The 14541-nt window shown below is 39.6% G+C and overlaps 1 protein-coding gene and 1 non-coding gene across 2 annotated transcripts; both read left to right on the forward strand.

Moving 5' to 3' along the window:
• Positions 1-5470: 5470 nt before the first annotated feature.
• LOC145894146 (polyunsaturated fatty acid 5-lipoxygenase-like) lies at positions 5471-13445 on the forward strand. The gene is made up of 14 exons (XM_082982618.1): positions 5471-5572; positions 5774-5960; positions 6390-6518; positions 7168-7422; positions 7956-8052; positions 8441-8594; positions 8863-9120; positions 9629-9821; positions 10072-10152; positions 10525-10643; positions 10942-11061; positions 11610-11744; positions 12158-12256; positions 12830-13445. Exons 1-14 carry the CDS (start codon positions 5507-5509, stop codon positions 13007-13009), a joined length of 2073 nt encoding a protein of 690 aa, XP_082838744.1. The 5' UTR covers positions 5471-5506; the 3' UTR covers positions 13010-13445.
• On the forward strand, positions 9219-9292 carry Trnat-cgu (transfer RNA threonine (anticodon CGU)). The gene has a single exon. It is a non-coding gene; the product is annotated as a tRNA-Thr (tRNA).
• Positions 13446-14541: the final 1096 nt, after the last annotated feature.

The following is a 14541-nucleotide window of genomic DNA, read 5'->3' on the forward strand; positions in this document are numbered from 1 at the left end:
AAATCCACGTTGCCTTTCAACACGTTGTGGATCCATTCGCAAATACACTTCATCAAATCGAGACCGGCGCTTTTATGATTGCGCGAACGACTCTTGACTCGGTAAAGCGTATTCAAAACTGCCGCATGTTTGTCGAGACGATGGGACATATCAAAAGTTTTTCGGAACATGACCGAACGATGTTTCACAGCGGAACACAGTAAAGTTTTACTCTTTCCTGTCTCCCAATCAGAAAGAGAATCTCAGAGAACCGGAAGGAAGTCTCCCTGTTCTTTACTCTGTCAATTATATACTACCTATATACCTTACCCATAGCCCTAGGTCGTTCAAGCTCCACCCACAAGGGCGTATGTGGTAATGTGGTTACTACTCGGAGAATTAGACAAGTAGCTTGCTTGTTTGCTGGTCAAAGTTTGATTTTATTCGATAAAAGGGTGTGAAAAAGTGATGGTTGCAAGGCAGTCCGTTCCCATAGGTTCGGACAAGGTTTTTTAGCCAAAATGCGTTCAAGACGTGTGATAGAAGGGATTGTAAGAGTTTTTCGTTTTGCCACTACGAAATGGCCATTTTGTATCTTGCACTACTTTGGTTGCGTTGGATTGTGTCGTTTTTTAGTGATAGATTACGAAACCATTCGAATTACTCGCATGGCCATTACAGGTGTATAAACAAAGTCTGGTTCGTGTTCTGCGGTTAATAAGCAGTCCATATATGGTCTAGTGTTTACACTGATTCATTATCGGCAGTCGTTAAGTTTGTCTGGCGTATATATGACAAACCACCATTGAGACAAGGCTGGCTCGTACATGGATTGCACAAGCCCACCATTTCCGTTGGCTATAAACTTTTAGACAACGTTTCTTCCTCCACATTAGAACGTATCTGTTTATCACAGCAACAGGATTAAAATTATACCTGTTTTTGATGAGAAAAAATACCGCAACGCAAACGTCAGTGGTGGGAAAAATGATTAGTGCTGCTATGTCACTTCCTTCAATACAGAATTTAACGAATTAATGAAGAATGACGAGCTATTCTGGTGGCTGGTCTTCGCCCGAACTATTTGTAATAGGCCTACACTGTGACATTTCTTAGTTTTGACGCACTGCCCCGGTGTTCTGATGAAAGGAAAGTGTAAAGTGCCCATAAGGAAAGTGCGAACGAATTTTTTTTGTTCTTTTACTATGTTAGCGATAGTCAGGGTGAGGTGAAAACACAGATAAAAAAATGTGAAAAAAGACGGAACGAACAAAGTCGTTATCACTGGGTTGTCGCCGATTTCGACGTGGTCGACTGTAGTTCATCGTCTTAGCATCATTGATGATATCGGCGTCCAATGCCTGAGCAGGCAAACCCTGTTTAAAAATATAGGAAATATATGTCAAGTTGTCTCCGCCGCCATTGCGCTCACAAACAACCTCTATGCCATCACAACTGCATGCTTTAGGCAAGTCCTGTCCCAAATTAAAAAAAAATTGTGGCCTGCAAAGTGTTTTAATTTTCATTCAAACAGTTTCAAACTGTTTCAAAGTCTGATCGAGTTTAACTTTTTTAGTTTTGTTGGTTTAATGCATTCCTATGGAAATAATGCCGGATTGTCTGGTTGAGATAGTTGAACAGAAGTTTTATTGATAACAAGATCCCTACTTTTTCTTATATATGCGTAGTTATGTCTTCAAGAAGAATTTAATCTAAAATTGTGTTCAGCCATGCGAAAAAATAGGTTCGTAAAGAGTTAAAAATATTTCCCAAAATGACATCGGTCTATGGTGAAAGTGCACCACATCAGTGCCCCCGTGTATTGATATGGCTTCCTATGAAACAAAATGCTTGTCCTTTCTCGTGCGGTTTGAGTTCGTATAGGGCACGCTCTGACATATTCTTGTGATGTTACTGTAACGGGGCTCGAGTAGAGGTGGTTGGTTTATTATTTCTAGGACAATGTCTACATTTTGCTGTAATAAGCCTTGGTTTCCTCTCTCCATTTAAGCCAGTAAAAACTCCATTACAGTTTGCTCAATCTTTTTGTCGTTCCCAAGTGTCCCCTGTCATGTGCCTGTAGTCTTTGCATGCAGACAGCTCTTCGCCGCGCATGGCGATAGGGTATTAACAGTCCCTGCACATTGTCTATAGCCCAGGTATCGTATGGGTTTTGGTTATGAGCATCACGCCTCTGTGACATGATAACCGCTTGTAAAGGCTTCCCAGGTGTGTTGTTTTTGCCGTTAAGGCGAAAGGCGGCCTTATTCGGTGTTGCATCCATTTGACCACAGGTCGCAAATTTATGTCTTTTAACTGCGCTTCAGCAATTTGTGTGGACTCCAGTAAGCCAATTTTGAATCAATATCCATTACCTTCTAAATGACTCGTCCTAAAACTCATAAATTTTCCCCATATAATTGTTGTAGTGTATGGACTTAGATGCATTTCGTTTTCCGGCGAACGTCCAGTGTCTATCCGTACTTTATACGCACGGATATGCGACTATGCAGCGGAAGCTATTGGACCATTACTAATTTTGACGAATTTCGGCCGATTTGATAACAGGAAAATAAATATTTTGTGATTAAATGATGTGTTTTTGACCAACCGTATATCATAGCGCTACTATGTTTAGACAACTTTTCTTCCGCCACATTAGAACGTATCTGTTTATCACAGCAACAGGATTAAAATTATACTTGTTGTTAATGAGAAAAAATACCGCAACGCAAACGTCAGTGGCGAGAAAAACGATTAGCACTGTATGCCACTTCCTTCAATACAGAATTTAACGACTTAATGAAGGCTGACGACCTATTCTGGTGGCTGGTCTTCGCCCGGGCTATTTGTAATAGGCCTACACTGTGACATTTCTTAGTTTTGACGCACCGGCCCGATGTTCTGATGAAAGGAAATTGTGAAGTGCCCATAAGGAAAGTGCAAACGAATATTTTTTGTTCTTTTACTATGTTAGCGATGGTTAGGGTGAGGTGAAAACACAAATAAAAAAATGTGAAAAAAGACAGAACGAACAAAGTCGTTATCACTGGGTTGGTTGCCGATTTCGACGTGGTCGACTGTAGTTCAACGTCTTAGCATCATTGATGATATCGGCGCCCAATGACTAAGTTGGCAAACCCTTTTTAAAATTATAGGAAATATATGTCAAGTTGTCTTCGCCGCCATTGCGCTCTCTAACAACCTCTATGCCATCACAACTGCATGCTTTAGGCAAGTCCTGTTCCAAGTTTAAAAAAAATTGTGGCCTGCAAAGTGTTTTAATTTTCATTCAAACAGTTTCAAACTGTTTCAAAGTCTGATCGAATTTAGCTTTTTTAGTTTTGTTGGTTTAATGCATTCCTATGGAAATAATGCTGGATTGTCTGGTTGAGATAGTTGAACAGAGTTTTATTGATAATAAGATCCCTACTTTTTCTTATATATGCGTAGTTATGTCTTCAAGAAGAATTTAATCTAAAATGGTGTTCAGCCATGCGAAAAAATAGGTTCGTAAAGAGTTAAAAATATTTCCCAAAATGGCATCGGTCTATGGTGAAAGTGCACCACATCAGTGCCCCCGTGTATTGATATGGCTTCCTATGAAACAAAATGCTTGTCCTTTCTCGTGCGGTTTGAGTTCGCATAGGCCACGCTCTGACATATTCTTGTGATGTTACTGTAACGGGGCTCGAGTAGAGTTGGTTGATTTATTATTTCTAGGACAATATGTACATTTTACGGTAATAAGCCTTGGTTTCCTCTCTCCATTTAAGCCAGTAAAAACTCCATTACAGTTTGCTCAATCTTTTTGCCGTTCCCAAGTGTTCCCTGTCATGTGCCTGTAGTCTTTGCATGCAGACAGCTCTTCGCCGCGCATGGCGATAGGGTATTAACAGCCCCTGCACATTGTCTATAGCCCAGATATCGTATGGGTTTTGGTTATGAGCATCACGCCTCTGTGACATGATAACCGCTTGTAAAGGCTTCCCAGGTGTGTTGTTTTTGCCGATAAGGCGAAAGACGGCCTTATTTGGTGTTGCATCCATTTGACCACAAGGTCGCAAATTCATGTCTTCCAACTGCGCTTCAGCTACTTGGGTGGACTCAAAACCCCTAAGCCACCTTTAAATCAATACCCATTATCTTCTGAATGACTGGTCCTAAAACTCATAAATATTCCCCATATATACTTGTTGTAGTGTATGGACTATAGATGTATTTCGTTTTCCGGCGAACGTCCAGTGTCTATCCGTAGTTTAGACGCACGGATATGCGACTATGCAGCGGAAGCTATTGGACCATAACTAATTTTGACGAATTTCGGCCGATTTGATAACAGGAAAATAAATATTTTGTGATTAAATGATGTGTTTTTGACCAACCGTATATCATAGCGCTACTATGTTTAGACAACTTTTCTTCCGCCACATTAGAACGTATCTGTTTATCACAGCAACAGGATTAAAATTATACCTGTTGTTAATGAGAAAAAATACCGCAACGCAAACGTCAGTGGCGAGAAAAATTATTGTTACTGCTATGCCACTTCCTTCAATGCAGAATTTAACGACTTAATGAAGAATGACGGCCTGTTCTGGTGGCTGCTCTTCGCCCGAGCTATTTGTAATAGGCCTACACTGTGACATTTCTTAGTTTTGACGCACCGGCCCGGTGTTCTGATGAAAGGAAATTGTAAAGTGCCCATAAGGAAAGTGCAAACGAATATTTTTTGTTCTTTTGCTATGTTAGCGATAGTTAGGGTGAGGTGAAAACACAAATGAAAAATGTGAAAAAAGACAGAACGAACAAAGTCGTTATCACTGGGTTGGTTGCCGATTTCGACGCGGTCGACTGTATAGTTTAACGTCTTAGCATCATTGATGATATCGGCGTCCAATGCCCAGGTAGGCAAACCCGGGTTGTGCTTATCGCACTTATACAGCTCCACATATCAAATTAACTGCAGTTGAACTAATGCGTGTATAACTGCGATCTATACCAGCATAGGTCGCGTGCAGATAACTTGAAAACTTTTGCTTTAGAAAAACTTGAAAAGTTAATGTGTATATATGAGATTCGGGGACCATGCAGGTGGCGATTTAACGAATATACGTTATACAAATTTGATTCGAAGTTCCATTGTCCAATTGACGGTTTCACAGTTAAGAACTTACAGAGGATGTAAACGATCTGTTTTTATTGGTAAATGCTTTAAAATCGGTCAACCAGTGTGCAATAGTTTGTCAGTTATCTGTCTGGTGCAACTGTGTACACTGTTTTGATGCGATTTTATGCGGCTCCAACTTTGAAATGAGATCTGCATCAGGCTTTTGGTCAACCGACGGACAAGACATTTGTCAAATCCGAAGTTCTGATGTAAAGTGTAATCTGTGCGGGTTGTGCGTGTGGCAATTACGTTGTTCGATCGTTTTATGCACGTAAAGTTAAGATTTTTATCATTTCTTTGTCACTGACTATAAAAGAAACAGTGTTAGTAGTGGTAGTAAATTGCGTGGAAATTGAAATGGAAAATTTCGTTCAGAAACCGGAAGATCCGGACAATAAGATATATTATGGGATATTAATTAAGGTAATCTTTATGTTGACGAAAATGTTATGTGGATATCACAAGCAAATGCTTTTACTAAAATACAAAAAAGACAAAAAAATGACTAATCAATTTGTCTTTAAAATTTACTTGGAGATCTGACCCCAGCTTTGTTACGCTTTGGTTTATATACGATTTAATAAGTTCCTTGTAACATATATCACCACACTACGTTTTTCTTAGACTTCAGATTCCTATACAAATGCTCAGACTCCGTCTGTGGTTCACATAGACCTGATCAACGCATCGGGTGAATCCACAGGTCCCATAAAGCTCGATAACTTCTGGCACTCTGACTTTCAAAGGGGACAAGTCAACCACTTTCGGCCATATGTGAAAGACATTGGAATGCCGTTGATAGTAAGAATCAGTAAGTGATAAGATTTCTATCGACTCTTTTGAGGTTGCAAAACATAAACTATTCAAGTTGATTGTCAGACGGAAGAAATGTGATTACTTGTCCACTCTGCATGCTTGTCTTGTTGCCGATTGTGTCGAAAGGGCATAACAGTTTAAATTGACCGGATTTTTAGCAAGTATTTTAGCAGGCCCTATGGGAGGGGGTTGCAGTCGGTGCGGCACACTAGGGCCCCTGGTCGTTTAGAGGCGAATGAGCAACAAATATGGGACCACGAATTAGGGAATTTCTTTCGTGAAAGACTGGATTTCACCGACAATGTCATGTGATCTAAATTACAAAAGGTCCTCGCTTCGGCACATTTTTTTCGCTCGGGGGCCTTGGTCACGCGGAACCGGCAAAGGTATTTGCAAAAACATTTTAGTTCGATTTTGCGTCCAGCTCTTGAAAACCGGCACCACGAGGACGAATGGTTGTGCGATTGGATCAAAGTGGACGCGGGAGGTGATGAGAGAGAATTTCCCATTTATGCATGGATCGAAGAGGAATTGGAAGTCACCATAGGAAAAGGTTTCCAGTTTTGTGTGATACAATATAACGAGCAATATATTTTGAGTATATTACTTGCTGGTGAAAATAACCGTTGTCGGACTATTAGCTTTATGGCCTTCGAAGGCATGGTAACATACTTTTTATTAACAACTTTTGTATGAAGTCATAAGTCTTTGTCTTACAAAGTTTCCAGTTAAATATTCATATTTTGCCCGCTATTAGTCATCACCAGAATGTGTTGGTTAGGATAACTATTGTAAGAATTAGATCCTTTGGTAGAAAGACTGTCAATCTGTTTAAACTTACAGGACGTTTAAGGCAGTTCTATTTTCAAGAGGTAAACTGGCTTAACGCTTATGGGTCGCAAATTATATAATGCCTCTGATGCAACCATATTGTTATGGTCACGTAGATTCTAAGTACCAAATTTACGGCACTGCACTGCGTACAAATACCTGCGCATAAATTATAAGTCACAAAAATAATGAAAAACTTGCAGCTTACTACTTTGATAGAGAAGTCCATTCCTATCAAAAAAAGCCAAATCTTTTTTGCGTAATAGACTGCCTAACATTCAATTTGCCTGAATTTTAAGCAAAATGTTTCAATGCATATACGCGTATTTATAAAACTAATAAAAATCTTTACATCAAAACTTTTCCTTCAGCCATGCTGCCACAAAAGGTCACCAATAGTTACGTGCAAGACCTGCGCAAGAGGGAAGTCGAGCAGAACAAGGTTACGTTCAGTTGGGTGCCCCGCCCCCCGGAGGATAGCGTGGGCTGGGGGCTTCCCCGGTATGTGGATGCAGATTCTTACGCCGACCTGCCCAATATGTTCAAGAGGGACGTGGTTAGAGCTCGCGAAGTTTTCGACGACAGGCTAAAAGCTGGATTTCATGCTATTTTCGACACGATAAGCCGTACGTTATAGCTCTAGTTATGATATATTGTTTGTATAACAGGGTTAATATAAATTATACCGAGACTTCGGCTCTTTTAATTAACTGTTATAATTGTGGTCGGCGACTTAGGTGACGACAAATTGGAAGAAATGTTACAAGACAAAATGATTGAAATTCAAATCCGAATAAAACCATTCAATCCAAATAATATAATTCAATCTATGGTATTCGAACAAATCCGAATATTAGTGACGTCAAAACCGCCACCATTTCACTTACACTATCGACACTTTCTCACAAAAGGAGTCGGAGTTGCTGGATTCGGAATCGAACAAACATATTTTCGCGGGGTTGAGGTAGAATAATCTTTTCGCAAATAGTCCGAAAATGCGCCAAAATCGCCTGAGTTAAGCAAACGCTTGGAAAACAAAACCTTTTATGGGTATAACATGTTCTGCTAGTACTTTTCAGGAAAAATAACACATGATTTTCCTACACTTAAGACAAACATGTTTTTGTCGTATAAATGTGACGACATTTATCTCTTTCAGGAGTAGTCGAACCGCTAACTGATGTGCATTCGTTCCATCGTCTCTACGCTCACCACAACCCTCAAGGAATAAAAGAAAACCCGAATTACCTGAAAGAGTCAGTCGCTTTTTATTTAAAGTTGCATGTTGTGACTCAATTGCCATCTAAAGTTTAGTGGTTTCTACGAAGATTGATTTAGTTTTTATTTAACTAAAAGAATCGTGAAAAGTAGTCAAAAAAACTTTGGTCGTACCGCCTCCACTACTTTTTCCGCTGATTTCCACATATGCGTGTTAATTTCCACATTAGGCAAAACGCATTATAAAATGTCTTTACAAAATGATGGCATTTTGAGATTAAAAAATGCAGCAAGGCAAACAAATACGCAAAAGACAGTTAAAAATGCTGACAAAAACAACATTTTGCTTCTTTTTCACATGTTTTTGAGATTTCGGTAGTGGACAAGCCAGCGAACCACTTACCCAAATTACCATATGCTGTTTAGTTGGGATACTGACGAGGGAATGGGAAGACAGGTGATGACGGGAATCAGTCCACTTGCATTTAAAAGGTGCCGTGAAATTCCTGATTACTTTAACGTCAAAAACGATGACGTGGAGAACTTTCTAGAGGGACTTACGTTGGAATGCCAAATGGAGGTAATACGATAAGCACCGACTTTTTGCCAAAATATATTCACGTAATGCGAATAGCGTAATTTGTATCCTTAATAAACGATTGGCGCATGATCCCGTTTGAATATTAAAACTACTGGTTATTTCCTTTTCATCATTCATGCACATTCTGATTGTATGGAAAAACATGATTTGGTAAAGATCCAAAAGCAATAGTTGACTGAAATCTTTGCTCAATGTAAAAAAATACACAACTGCCATTGACTGAACCTTTAAATGAAATATTTTAAAGGCTGGAAGAGTCTACATCAGCGACTACTCTAAGATCTTCAAGAACATCGAACGCAACCCCGCCTCTGATACCAATCTACCGCTAATATGCCCAGAGGCTGTTGGGCTCTTTTTCGTCGACGCCAAGAGAAATTTCAAGCCCATTGCCATTCAGTTAATTCCTGGTAACAGGGACTACCTCTTTAACCCTGGTGATAGCAAGGAGGATTGGCTCCTGGCAAAAATGTACTTCCGTGTCGCACAGGGTAACATGCATGAGGTGGGTGCCAGGCTTTGAACTGTTTGTTGTTGCTGCTCACTACAGGGTTTTGGGCCTATAAGGTCATGAGTGAAAAAATACCCTGCAAAACCCGCTGAGCTCCCGTAGCTCAGTCGGTAGAGCGTTGGGCCTCGTAAGTCCTGTGTCGTGAGTTCAAACCTCACCGAAAGCTTGATTTTTCATATCTCGCTTCGACTTGTTGGGAAAAATGGCTGACCCAGGTCAATTGGAATGCCTGGGCTGTGATGCCAGTGAACCTTTGCCTGAAGTAAAATTGTAACGCAGCGCTGGTCTAAATGTGTTTACAATTCACTAAGTTTGACCGGGTAAACAGTAGAACTAATGAGAACGGCATGCAGAATGCTCTCAAAAGAATTTGCCTTCTTTTCAGTTACGATTGTCATTTTGATGTTCTGGGTTTCCCAAGACTTGATAAATCAACCAATTATACACCAATTTTAAGGTCATTGATAAAACAACAATATAGAGTCACTGTATTGCTTTTCAGTGGATCTACCATTTCCTTTACACACACTCTATCATGGAACCGTTTGCTGTTTCTCTGTTTCGTTGCTTACCCCTTTCTCACCCGCTGTACAAACTGCTGCGACCTCATCTTCGTACCGTGTCCGCCATCAACGCGAACGCCAGAACTTCGTTGATTCCGCCCACTGCCTTTCCAAACAAAGCTCTTGCAACCTGTGAGTAAGACCGATATTGTTGCATTTACCAGAAGGGCATAAAAAACTGACTAATTGTTATGCCTGGCAGCGTCAGCAACAAGTTATTGTTGTATGTTGATATGTGCTGCTTGAATATGATGAAGTTAAAAAGCAAGATAAGCAAAATCGGCTTATGCGGGCAAAGCCTTATCTATCGATGTTTTCCAGCCTAAGATTGCGACTAACTTTCATATTGCCGCAAGTTTAAGCTGGTTTGTCTTTTTTAAAGCTGCTCTGGACCTCATCCGAACTGTGTATAAGACCTTCCAGTTCGAAGATCTGGTAATTCCAAAAGTGCTAGCGAAAAACGGTAAGAATACTTTAAACTATCAGTGGCGTATTGTACTAGTATAGCAACTCGATATACAGTTACATTTCGATTCCAAATAATGCGCAAGGACTAGCAAGCAAGCCAATTAACACTGTTAGTATGCAAAGTACTTTATAAATAAATCAATTAATACAAGCTACACAATATAAATTTCTTTTCTCGGTGCTTTTTAAATTCAAAAAGGCAATATAAAAACACAAAAATAAGTCGTCCTATTTACACAATAACAACCTGTGTTAAAAAACTTATGTGGCTGTTTGCGGGTATAGTGGTGAAACGAAGAACCCCAGTAGCACTACGAATTCCTAGAAATGATAATGCGGAATATTAACGATATTTTTGCTGACGCAGAAACTGACAGCAGGGATCTTCTCCCATGTTATTACTACCGGGATGATGCTTTGGCGCATTGGAAAATTATGACTAAATATGTGAAAGAAGTTATTACATACTACTACAAGAGCGAAGAGGTAACAAAGATTGAAAAGTTGTTGTGAACAAATATAACCAGGGCCGGTCCTAGAAAATGCGAGGTCTCATTAAAAAAGCGGGGCCTCTCTTTCACCCCAAAAAAGATTATCTGTATTTGATTTTTTGCTTGGTAAATTGCGGGGCACCATTTCAAGCGCGGTGTACTGAATTGGCCCCAAATGCGACAAACATTTCAAGCCTCGCTTGAAAATGTTTCCAACAAATTCTCGTATGAAAAAAGTTGAACATTGACTTCACTACAGAACGGGATGTGACAAATATTTATCTTTACTTTAGGACATCAAAAACGATTACGAGCTCCAAGCTTGGGTGAAAGACGTTGCTACAGAGGGTGTTGGATGGATAGATGGTAACACCAAAGGAGTGCCACAAAAGATTAAAACAATCGACGAGCTGGTAGGAAAAAGCATAGAACGACAGGGTTGGGTAACTGAGGCGCAGGGTCCTTAAAAGAAAAAAGATGTGACGGTGCGAGGACCTTTTTCTTTTGGAGATCACATAAATTCATAAATGGAATTCAGCATTTACGACATAAATCACTTTTTGATGAAAACAATGGTGTTCGTGGGCCCCTTTTGTTATTCATGGGCCCCCTAGTTTTGCATAGCCCCTGTGCGCCGCACCAGTTGCACTCCGGGCCCGCTGAGGTGACTGATATTTCTTGTACTTTTTAAAATCAGATCCTTCGCGTCAAAATGGTTTTTATATAATCTGCCCATTTTGGGAATTTGTTTGCATTTTATTTGTTTAGTGTTTGTTATCTGGCTTTCTATTTGTTCATATAAGTGAGCATGGAGCCGTCCATCCTTACACCAAGCAGCACTGATGAAACCTCATAGGTCGAAACAGTGGCCATCTTTCTGCAGTTCACATAAAATTATATTTGTTGTTTGGTATTCTTATAACTTTTTTGTATTTCTTTTAATCTTGAAAACAATTTTCAGATCGAACTTTGTGTGACGATCATATACACTAGCTCGGTGCAACACGCGGCAGTTAATTTTGGTCAGTACGAGACGTACAAGTTCGCACCAAACGCACCCCTGGCCATGAGACTTGCACCTCACATGAAGGGAGAGGTATGTGTGGTATAGATTTGAGGTCTTGTCACCGCATTTAGCCCTGTGTAGTTTTTTTTTAAAAAAACGTTAGTAATACTCGGCAGTAGTAATACTTCGTTACTGTTGCTGTCAGACGGCTCTTCTGGCAATGATGTTGATGAACACCAATGTTTCGGTTGGTATGCATCAGCCTTCATCAGGATGTACCAATGTAACTGAGAAAAACGTTGGTGTTTATGAGTTTATGTGTCTCGACATTTGACCATGTAGATTTTGTTCATTAATAATGGTCCTGACGAAGGCTGATGAATAGCAACCAAACATTGATTTTTATAAACATCATTGCCGGAATACTTGTTAAACGTTTATAACATATAAAGCACATTGGCCGTAACTGCGACGAGGTTTTGCAAATATTTGTATACAAACAGGCAACGAATGAATTGATTATGGCCAGCCTGCCCAACCTCGAAATGGCGACTATCATGGTTGCTGTCAGTTTTGCACTTTCCTCTTACTCAAGTGATGACGTGAGTAAACTATTTTTGACAATTCAGGAAATACCAATAGTTGACTCCATGTATGTATGTGTGGCACAGAATCAAACATTTACACGATAACATGTCGGAGAAATGAAGTATATTAGTTATGTGGCGCGCCCATTGCTGTGCCATTATGCATCTTTTGTTATGACCCAAAGTGCATCAAAAATTGACTTAACTTAACAACATCACGTGGCACCAGATCAGTTTTCCCATAAGACACTTACAATTTAACAACATTTATTATTTATTTTCCTGAAATCGACTATAATTTCAACGCCACTTGTTCTGCGTGACGTAGGTGGATATTTTGCACTTAAAATTACGATATAAATACCCTTTGTGTCATAACGCAGTGTTATTTTAAAGAAGACATGTTACTCTTTTACTCTTTTACTTTTTACCTTTCCGTTATCCGAACTGATGACGCTGACTGGCGAAACAAGTTTTCTTTGAAAGAAAACTTCTTTACGACGCGATGTCATTTTATTATGTATTTATAAACTTCAAATTAAATTTGGGTAAAAAATCTATTGTTAATAATTTTCATTGGCAACTCAGGTGTTTCTCGGGGAGTACAACAAGCGCCTCTTCACCGAGGAGCCGATCATCAACATACAGAACTCGTACACCGAGGCTTTGAAGGAGTTGGAGAAGGAAATTGACAAACGAACCGACCCACAAGTCCATCCATATACCTTCTTACTTCCGTCGAGGGTCCCAAATTACATCGCCATATAATCACAAAAATTCACACCACCTTATTATCTGGACGTTGATAAGATTGTTTCCATTTATCCAGTGATTATTTCATGTGTTCGATTCTATTAACATGCTTCTATCTCTCTTAACAAATGTTGAGTTCCAACAGTCAGAACTTTTTGCCTGATATTTTTGTTGTAATAGAAGTTCGTTACTGTTTTTTATTCAGTTCACGCCACGTTTTCTGGCTATTTCATCGGGGCCCGAGGTATTTCACAAAACAATTTACATGATATTATTAGCTCCACTTTGCTTATCTTATAATTATTGTGACACAGGGCCTGACGGCACTATTAGTTGATCATTGGTTGGCCATAGTGTTTCCACTTATTGTTTTGCTCCGTTAGGTTACATCTTGTTTGGTGCCCAACGGATGATGGTGATTTTATTTATCATCGCAAAGTGGAAGTCTGTGGTTGGTCGTTTGGTCAGCAAAGTCGTTTGATAGTCACACCAGCTGCACTGATGAGACCTTGTAGGTCGAAACAGTGGCCATATGTCTATACAGCTTTCACAATCTATATGATGTTCGAGCATATGGATGGTGTTATAACCCCCATGGATGATATTGTTGGACGTGGAAGTGTATGTAGTTTATGATATTGTCCGAAATGTCTCCCTTGTCGAGACACTTAAAAAAGTGCTGATCGAACTTAAAACAAACCCTACTGATGTCTGGGACTCGCTGCGTTCATAACATACCTTTGTTTCGGCCCAATAACCCAAACGCACCTGTTTAATCGATTAAACGCACGAGGATCGCGAAACGTGCTTTGAAAACATTAATCAATAATGAGCGTCAAAACCATTTTAGGGAATTTGTGCTTTGAAAAAAAACATTAATTGCAGTAAACGTGTATGGTTTATCGGGTTGACGACCACAAAACAACACAATTATTTACAATCCTATGTGCTGCACATTACAGGTAAACTCTGAGTCTAAAATATAAGAACGAAATAACATATCTAAAGTAAATATCCAGGATGTACAACTTTAGTAAATGGAAGTAAATGAATTGGTTTAGAAGCTTTGTTTAGGTATTATGTTGCTGTTGCTGCCAGGTATATTATATTTTAATAATCGGTCCTTCTGGCACAATTAAACGTAACTTTTGTTGACCGATGTTTCTCCTGCTCTTTCGCTAGTTCCTCAGGGTAGTTCGATCAACAATAATGCAACTAAGTATGTTTAGTAGCAATGGCAATCAGATAAAACCTCCTGCAGGAAAAAATGTAAAAGAAGATATTTTATTTTGTAGAGAACATTACAAGCTGTGACCATATAAGGGTAATATAAAGAGAATTATTGCAAAAGCAAAAATGTTGAACAATGCGACCGTCGAAAAACAAACAACAGATGTTTGGAATGAAAAACCTGTCGTCACTGAATGGTTTCTCTGTGGATCTTTGCTTGTGATTCTATCGTACCTCAGCTTGGCTGCTTCAGTTTATCAGATCTTCTCAAGACAACGTGGTTTAAATTTAATCAACCGCGCTGTCACTGCGGCGTG

This window comes from Ascidia mentula, chromosome 3 (genome assembly GCF_947561715.1).
Source record: "Ascidia mentula chromosome 3, kaAscMent1.1, whole genome shotgun sequence".
In the NCBI taxonomy this organism is placed as follows: domain Eukaryota; kingdom Metazoa; phylum Chordata; class Ascidiacea; order Phlebobranchia; family Ascidiidae; genus Ascidia; species Ascidia mentula.

What these genes read in the sequence shown, in the direction of transcription:
- LOC145894146 (XM_082982618.1), top strand. Translation starts at nt 5,507, where the DNA reads ATGGAAAATTTCGTTCAGAAACCGGAAGATCCGGACAATAAGATATAT. An exon ending in GCCGTTGATAGTAAGAATCA is followed by an intron (nt 5,961 to 6,389) that starts GTAAGTGATAAG and finishes TTTTGCGTCCAG; the next exon opens with CTCTTGAAAACCGGCACCAC. An exon ending in CGTTGGAATGCCAAATGGAG is followed by an intron (nt 8,595 to 8,862) that starts GTAATACGATAA and finishes AATATTTTAAAG; the next exon opens with GCTGGAAGAGTCTACATCAG.